Here is an 8,832-nt window from a genome sequence, read left to right as displayed (position 1 = left end):
TGTGTGTGTGTGTGTGTGTGTGTGTGTGTGTGTGTGTGTCTTATCCTAATGTGTGTTCGACATGTTTCCCTGCAGTCTGTCAGACCAGGAGCTGTTCACAGGTCAGTTCGGAGGGCTGGATTCTGGCTTCAACAGTGTCGACAGCGGCAGCAAGCGCTGGTCTGGGAATGAGGTAAAACTCTTTTAGACAGTTCCGTCATTTGTACACGGCCCTGATATGTGTCCCAAGTGACCACATCATCTCATAATATGTTGATCAAACAGAAGTATGTGATTGTACTAATGTTGCATTTAAGATCTGATGATGCTGATGAACGGTCAGAGATGTGTATCTCACAAGTGAAAAAAGCATCCTAGACAAAAACAACCATACAAATGAAATGCAGCCTACTGATCCTATAGTGTTAACAACCTACTTCAGATCAATGACTCCAATCTGTCTTTGTGTCCAGTCAGCAGATGACTTCTCAGAGCGTTCCCTTCGCATGGCTGAGGTCAGCAGAGACCAGAGGAACCTGGAGGAGGAGGAGGAAGAAGAAGAGGAGGAGGAGAGTGGATCTCCTCTGGAAGCTAACAAAGGTGAGGAAGGACAGACATGCTTTAATCTGTAGTTCATGTAATTAAGTGTATTGTTGTGTAAAAAATGTAGGTCTCTCTGAAACCGTAGATTTGTTTTCACATATAGAGAAACTCTTAAGACCCTTCTACACTCTTTGCAGTGAATGGGGATGCTGGGCATGTGGACTTCATTGACAGCAGTATGACAGAAGAAGAGGAGGCGATCAGGAGGAATCCAGCACCTCCTCTGGTACCAGTCATTCTCAGACCCATGTGTTGTTGCTCAACATCTTGCCTTGTGTGTTCTCTCACAACAAGGTTAGTGATTGTGTCGTTGATTTCCAGGAGCAGAAGGAGAGCTCTTCATCGTCCCACACCCAGGACACAACATGCAAACGGTTTGTTAACCCTCCTGTAAAACATACCCTTTGTATGGCACGCTTTGTTTATAGTAAGTTTACGACACAAAACGGCAATAGGATTTATGGCACAACAAAAGGAATATTGTTTTAAAGCTTGGTTTATTGGTTTAAAGTATAAACTGGAATACTGATTTCACATAAAAACTGGAATATATGTTTGAAGTAAAAACGAAAAAAAGGTTTACTCCGCAAATTTGGAACATCAGTTAAAAGCAGAAAATGGTAACATTTGGTTTTATAAATGTGTTCATCCTCTTCAGAGAGGAAAGGACGATAAGCAAGAGGCTTTAAGGGAAGTGTCTCAGCTTTCTGTGACACGTTCGGCGTTGGCTGCTAATTAATGACCTTCCAAGCTCATTTGTTTACAGCTCTTGTGCCATCATGGTATGCAATATATTTGAAAAGCATTTCCTTTCCACCTTTAAGTGTACTCAGCCTCTTTCTGTCACGATTCTTCATCGGAACTCTGCAGTGTGTTGGCTTCTCTGGTTGGAAACTATGTACTCAGGCACTCCAAGTGATGAAGACAGATGATGTTTTATCACCGTTTCTCTCTCTGCGTCCTGGTTTCACAAGGTCACTTCACACGGTGTTTGAAGAGCTGGGAAGAGTCAATAGACTTCTGTTCCCATAACTTGCAGTGCCCGTCAAACTGCATGTTGAGTGTTTGTGGGTGCTGTTATCTTGGGAAGTTAACAGTGTCGACTCGCCCAGACATTTATTACAATGTGGCAACATGACGGCATTGTCTAAATGTCCGTGTATCTTTGGAAAGCTGATGTGGAACAAAGCTGGTCAGAGCGACTGTAAGTTCACGCTATTATACGGTGCTGAAACTATTAGTTCATTACTTGGTGGAGGAAATGCATGCTTATGATTTAGATAATCCATTAATCATTTAAGTGACTTATCAAGAACAAAAGACCTTCTCTGGTTCCAGCTTCTTCAAAGTGAGGGAGCCACAGTTCTTGCCGTGTCCATGGGGAATCTCCAATGGTGCACGTTAGTACGCAGGCGGTCCTGTAGCTCTATCAACGCCTTGATGCACAAATAAAATACTCTGCGTACCAACTCCATCGTCAGTGATACCGACTGATAAAAGCATATTTCACACGACTTGTATCTTAATACGTCCGTTTGTGCTGAAGCCCAGCAGGCAGCTTGTATCATGCTGCTCTGTTGTTCCGTTACCAAGAGAACTACATTGTTGGGATTCAGAGTCTCAGCCATTGGATAAATATTAATATGTGACACAGAGCCATTGTTCTCAGCTTCTGGAGCAACAAGCAGCATGTCTTATTCTAAACCTTTGACTTTTATTAACTGTACTCTCTCAAATGACTAATATTCATTCAGCATGTAACTCCTCAGTAAAGACATGATGTAGATCTGGTAACTGGACTGAGGAAGATGTAGTTCAGCTGTTACTCCTTCACTGGACAATCAGCTTGAACAAACGGATGTTCCAAATCTTCCTCCAACATTTCCTTTGGGATTCCTAAAAATAGAATACTGAGACCTAAAATGGAAACTGAACACGCACTTTCTAAACAGACTTTTACATTTGAATGATGCAATGACTTTACACAAACCAGCCTTCAGAATAAAGATGCAAGTCTATCAAATCATTTCAATAGACTTGAGTCTTTTTCGTGTACTCATTTCTTGTTGTTAAAGTGCTTGGAACCTGAATGCACCTCATGTACAATCTTTACGTAATCTGCGTACATAGTTTAATATTGACCTAAGCCTAAGCCTCTGGTCCCAACAGTTCACCTTGAACCTGATAGTAAAGATGTTTTCTGTTGCCTCTGTGACTACTTAGACTTCCTTTTGTACCATTTGGTGCTTTCCCCCAATGAAGAGTTAGAGTGCATTCGATGAGTCAGACCTCTATAATAAGAATGGGTATGATGAATGTTATGTAGCTCTTTCAGTCCATGCCAGTTGGACTCCTGAAATCCTTTGAAGAAAAAGTACAACTCCTTGTTTTTTTTCTGTGCAATAGTGGAATGTAAGGTGCTGAGAACATCAAAAGGCCTTTTGAAAAGAGCGGGTTTGCTTTACCGGGCCTGTGTTTCTGAGACAGACACATTGAAGAGCATACTCTCAAGATACAAGACCTGTCTTACATCCTTTACTGTTTCACCTCAACTAATGTGAAGACATTCACAGCCATTCTGAGTCCCTCGGTGAAGATGTTCATAAATATATGAGATGCCCATCATGTTCAGTAGCACTGTGACGTTGGCTCTTAGAAAACCTCCCTCTGGGTATGAAAAGGAGAGAAGATGTGTGCATCTATAAGGGGACACTTTGGGGTCTTGAGAGGTGGTTATCAAACTCTGGTCAGACATTTCTTCAGATATTTTACGGGTATGAAATATCATACAGTTCAAGCAGGAAGGCTCCCAGGATTGACCCAAGTTAGTTTATTGCTCAAAGACAATGTGAACAAACGCATATCACAAATCTACTATTTACTGTCCAACTGTTGTAAGACTATAGTAGGACTAGAAGAGAGGGAGAGGGCTCTCAAATGAATGTGGGAAAATAAAGAATAGGTATGATTGAGATGACTGTGCTGTAACTTGAGGAAGAACAGATTGACAGCGCACTTCCAAATTACATTTCAAATTTCAACAGCTCTGTAATAAGCTTTTGGTTATATAACTAGTTTGGTTTTGTCTAAACGTTCTACTGGTAAAACCAGCAGTGTGCCTCAGGACAAAGTGCTTCATTGTGACTTCTCACCATAACACTATAATGGACGTTTCCATAGCTGTTACTTTGTTACCGATGGTTTGAGGCTGTGATTGGGCTATTTGCTGTCAGTCAAATCAGACAACAGTAACTCTTAGTTAACCTATAATATTTGGGTGGTATTTCACTCCTGGAAGGTGCAACAAGTTCATACCTCAAAATCTGACATTATGTGACAGTTGGAGTGGAGTTGGCAGAGTCATGAGGATTGGCCAAATTCAACAAATAATGTGTTTCATATTTGTATCATAATATTGAATTCTTCCTTGCCTTATTGGCATTCTCTAACTCTTTCTCCTCTCCAGGTCCAGCCTCCGTGTGGAGGTGGGCCCCCCGTCATCGGCCTCCTCCTCTCCCCTGTCCCCCTCCAGCCCCACCCTGGAGGAGCGGAGGAGGCCGGGCACCCTCCTCATCTGGCAGGAGAGAGAGCGTCAGCAGCAGCAGAGAGAGAAGGCCAGGTCAATACTCACTCTTATTCTTTATGCAGCGACGATTTCAAATTCAAATGTATTTTGAAACGTTTGTCAGCAGTAAACTCTGTGTTATGAAGCTTTCAATGCTTTATGCCAGAGGAAGTGTATGAATGGATTGGACACAGGTCACATGACTCCGTGTCAGTAGAACAGTGAATTTGAGCTTTTATGTGTAAAGCAGTGTGTTCCATACATACAGTAAGGATCAGCTCTCTGTCAGAGGTCTGTCATCTCTAATTATACGCTCTCCATGTCAAAACTCTAATTTTGCAGTTTGCTGAAGTCCTCCACCAAAGCAGGAAGTCATGTGGCCACCACACCACAGACAGGAAGTAGCTCAGCGTAAGTAGGGCCTTTTAAACAGCAACAACACAGAGACCTATGACTTTGAGTGGCTCTCCAAGTTCTACTCTCTTCATTCGTCCTAGCGTTTCCTCAGTCTGTGCTGAATTACAAATGGACAGAAGTTTGAGGGTGTAGAAAGTGTTTTTCTGTCGTGATCAATCGTTGGTGTGTGTCTCCCCCTAGTGGTGCCTCTCCAGAGAACAGCAGCTCCCACTCAGGCCTCCGGCAGCGCTGTGCAGTGAGTAGTGTCCCCTTATTCCTCCAGTGAGCAGAGCTGAGAGCGCCACAGCTGGACTGTGCTTCCATTGTTGAACTGCTGAATTGTTTTCCTTCTTTATTAGAGTGCTGATCAGATGAGCTCAGTGTCTCCTTATGCACTTCTGCAACGCTCCAACAGCAGAACAGGTACGCGCACACACACACACACACGTCTCTTTTAAAGCTAGTTTAGTTTACTTTTAGGGATAATATGGAACATTAAAAAAGAATAGACTTATTTTAGCACTTGTCACCGCACATCAAGAGGGGTCCGGGTGTTGGGTTCCCGGGCTGGACTGCCCCTCTGTGGAGTTTGTTATCAGAGAAACAAGCCGAGCAAATGTTAGCGGCAGCTCGACTTGCGGCCCCATAACTTCCTGTGTCCACCAAACAGCATCGATGATTTTTAGTGAAGCTGATTTAATCAGAATTATCAGTTCTAATCAGGGGGTTGGTTTGTTCTGGAGAGGAGACCTCTGTGGTAAAAACCTCCTGAATTACACTGATGCAATCCTAACTCCCATGATCCCGCGCTACTTCACCAAGCTCCATTTAGTGGTTTTATTATTTCATTGCATAATACAGGAGCTACTGTATTATTTACTACATAATACAAGTGTGTATAGGAACAGCTGTAATATAGATCCAGTCACTAGATCCACTGATGTGTGTCTGTTTACAGACGGAGGTTCAGCCTGCTGTCTACCACCTGCTGTTTATTAGCTGATGTCTCCTCTGACTGTCTCAATACCAACCATTCCCTCTGTCTCACTGGTGAAACTAAACTGGCTGCACACAATGTGAAACATGGATGATGATGAGACTCAAAGTTCATTCTTGACCTTGTAATCTGCAGTTCTCATCACAGTCACAGAAGCTTTGAGAGACTTTCATGTTGTCTTTAAAGTTCAGACGGAATCTAGATGATGATGATTTAAACATAAACTTAAGCTCATAATACAGTCACGTTGTGTGTTTTGATTATTGTAAACGACAGCACTGAAGGTTGGCTTGCTCTGGTTATTTATTGTTTCACTTGGTGTTCCTTCTATAAGTTAGGATGTGTTTATTGTGTCGTGTGTCTTATTTAGGATACGCTCTCTTATGGCCTTTCATTACACATGAATGCATTTAAAAAGTGTTTCTCTTTTTGTTGACTGAAAAGGTAAAGAACTACTTTATTCCATGTTGTATTATTCTGAGGATAAAAGTTGATCTTAGAAACATGAAGGTGCACTTAGTTGCTCTTCCCTGAGCTTTCAACCCATCCTGTGTCCTCCTCACTCCTGGTTCAAACCTCTTGCGTCATGTCATTTGACTTCACGGTTATAAAAACGTTGTATGTGTGAGTGCATCTGTAACTCTGACCTAAATGTTTGTGTCAGACGTGCCCTCCTCCCCGAAGACGTCCCCTCCACCCGGTCAGGCCCAGAGACCCAACAGTTTCCTGTTCCGCACCTCCTCCCGCAGCAACGTCAAGCCCACGGGTACACAACAGCACAAGGCACGCGCTTCACACCTTCAGTGCTTCAGACGTTCCAACACTGTCCATTGTCTTTTGTCAGGGTCAGCCTTTACTCTCGTTGAGTCTGGCAGAAGTGAGTCTCGCACAATGCTGCGTTCTCCTAAAGAAGAGAGACCGGATATCACGCAACTACGCAAGGTAAACCTGCTTTAGCTAGTTTGATGCACTGGTTTTCTGAGGGCAGACTTTACTTTCTCTTCACAAAAAATGTATGACAACATTTCCTATTGTGTATTTATAGACTCTGGAGTCGCGGCTGAAGATCACTCTACCGGAGGACCTGGGCGAGGCCTTATCCAACGGCACCGTCCTCTGTCAGCTGGTCAATCAGATCCGACCCCGCTCCGTGTCGATCATCCACATTCCCTCCCCAGCAGTAGTGAGTCCATCCTTTCAAGGATTAGTCAGTTTTCCTCGCGTGATGATCACTTGTTTGTTGAATGGTTCCACGTCAGTCTTGTATTTTTCACAAGGCTGCGTAACTTAAAGAAGTAACACAAACATCAAAGTCCAATCCATAAGCAACTAGAAGGTGCAGATCTCTACAGACCTGCTGTCATTGTAATCTATAATCGATGTCTGCACTAGCGTCTCAGCTTTGTCTCCAGGTCTTTATTTAGTGAGGTCCACGGCCAACACAAAGGCACAGGATAGATGCATGTATTTACACTGAACAACCTACAGAGCAGAGTGTGTTGCTCTCTGGCTGCTGCTTGTAATCCAACAGACTCTCGCGTCACCTTTGCCCAGTAGCTAGGAGGCGAGTCCCTGGAACGTTTTGATTATTGAGGAGTATTTTTGAGGTAACCTCCTCAGCCAATCGGCTGGAAGTCCTCATATAAGAGACTTTATACAAATTTACCACTAAATTTAACTCGCCAAGCTGTAAGCAGCAGAGCGGCTGTGATCTACTCAGCAGTGTCCGTTAGACGGTTAGCATCCGTTAGCTGTTAGCAAAACACCCGTCTAATCAATCAAATCAAGCCTCGCCCCCCCCCCCCCCCCACTGTGTCTCAAAGCAGAGGCTGAGTGGCGGCGATGCACATGGCTGTTTGATCACATCAATTCAATGTGCATTGATTATTAATATGTACATTCTTCCTTTACAGCTGGTATCTAGGCTGTTATAGGAAAGCATACATCCATTAAAATAATATAATATTGGCATATTTGAGCGTAGTGTGAATTCTTGAATACAAGCCAGTGACGTGACTCGTTTTTAATTAGATGTGTGGAAATGTCCACTCATTTATCAAGTCGACTGCAAAACATGAAAACATGGAGAATTCTTACTAATGTATAATAAAAGGTGTTTTCTCCTTAAATATAAATAAATAAAAGCCACTATTTAAGAATTCCTAATCCCAACTAATGAACTGTTTATACTAAGCAAAGCATTTCATCAATCATTGCGCTTCATGAAGTTCCCTAAATCAGTTTTTTTATATTATTTTCAGCCAAAACTCAGCTCAGCAAAGTGTCGACTCAACGTGGAAAACTTCATTGCTGCTTGTCGCAAGCTGGGCGTCACTGAGGTAAAGAGCCGGTCTCATTGGGTTCTCACTCTCTGTCTTCTCAGTACAACACAATGTTCTTCCATCAACGCAAGGTTCATAACGGTAGTACGTAGGGATGGGTATCGATACTAGTATTCTCATTAATATCGGTTCGGTTCCTTATCGATACTCTTGTTGCTTCTTTTTGATTATTTTGTGACAATTTAGAAGATACGTCGCTTTCTTACTTTTGTGTAAACAAACTTTCTTGAGCAGCAGTACAAGAAGTTCCAAAATCCTTAAAATACATTCCCAGCTAAACAATTCTCATAGTGATTATTTTTCACTGATTATCCTGTTCGTCTGATCAAACTGCGTATATCATCACTAACGTTACCTGCAGTGGACAAACAGGTTGATGTTCTGCTTGTTGGCTACATGTTGTGATGAACTGCTGCTGTTTCCTCTTACTGGTTAAGGTTTTATTGAGTTTGTTCTCAGCCTCTACTGGAGTCAAATGTAGCCGCACTTTAGATCTTTTTCTTCTCTCTGCCATGATGCGAGTCTCATGCTGTACTGGGCCTGTGTGTGTGTGTGTGTGTGTGCGTGTGCGTGTGCGTGTGCGTGTGCGCGTGTGCGTGTGCGTGTGTGCGTGCGAGAGTGTGTGAAGCACAAAGAGACAGAGAGAGGAGGTTTGAGACGAGGACATCTCACTCCAGAACTTCTAAAGTAGCGACAGCAGAACCGTTAACTCTGGACCGCAGCAATACTCCGGGTTTTTACTCCTTTAGAACCAGGTTTGGGGGCATCCCTACTAGTCAGTTGGAATAGAATTCTCCATGTGCTTTAAGCTCAGTTGTGTTGCTCTATTATTCCTGTCAGGGTTGGACTGATATATGGGCCAGATGATGGCTTCAAAACACACTTATCAGTCCAATCCTAACTCTGTTTTGTCCCTCTTGTCTCCTAATATAACTCCTTGTATTTTCCTC

The 8,832-nt window shown here is 43.0% G+C and overlaps 1 protein-coding gene across 2 annotated transcripts in view; it reads left to right on the top strand.

The window, feature by feature from the left end:
* lrch4 (leucine-rich repeats and calponin homology (CH) domain containing 4) overlaps nucleotides 1–8,832 on the top strand; it is a 47,348-nt gene that overhangs the window by 31,556 nt on the left and 6,960 nt on the right. For both annotated transcript variants that reach the window (XM_031874258.1, XM_031874257.1), the window contains exons 6-17: nucleotides 76–172; nucleotides 453–579; nucleotides 720–808; nucleotides 904–956; nucleotides 4,049–4,201; nucleotides 4,490–4,558; nucleotides 4,745–4,799; nucleotides 4,903–4,966; nucleotides 6,205–6,306; nucleotides 6,385–6,482; nucleotides 6,586–6,723; nucleotides 7,802–7,879. In XM_031874258.1, coding sequence (XP_031730118.1) covers nucleotides 76–172; nucleotides 453–579; nucleotides 720–808; nucleotides 904–956; nucleotides 4,049–4,201; nucleotides 4,490–4,558; nucleotides 4,745–4,799; nucleotides 4,903–4,966; nucleotides 6,205–6,306; nucleotides 6,385–6,482; nucleotides 6,586–6,723; nucleotides 7,802–7,879 — 1,123 coding nt within the window. The remainder of the gene's footprint in view (nucleotides 1–75; nucleotides 173–452; nucleotides 580–719; nucleotides 809–903; nucleotides 957–4,048; nucleotides 4,202–4,489; nucleotides 4,559–4,744; nucleotides 4,800–4,902; nucleotides 4,967–6,204; nucleotides 6,307–6,384; nucleotides 6,483–6,585; nucleotides 6,724–7,801; nucleotides 7,880–8,832) is intronic.

This window comes from Anarrhichthys ocellatus, unplaced genomic scaffold, assembly GCF_004355925.1.
Source record: "Anarrhichthys ocellatus isolate YVR2014 unplaced genomic scaffold, GSC_Weel_1.0 scaffold79, whole genome shotgun sequence".
In the NCBI taxonomy this organism is placed as follows: Eukaryota; Metazoa; Chordata; class Actinopteri; order Perciformes; family Anarhichadidae; genus Anarrhichthys; species Anarrhichthys ocellatus.
Note: the sequence above shows the minus strand (reverse complement) of the source record. Positions and strands in the feature narration are given on the sequence as shown.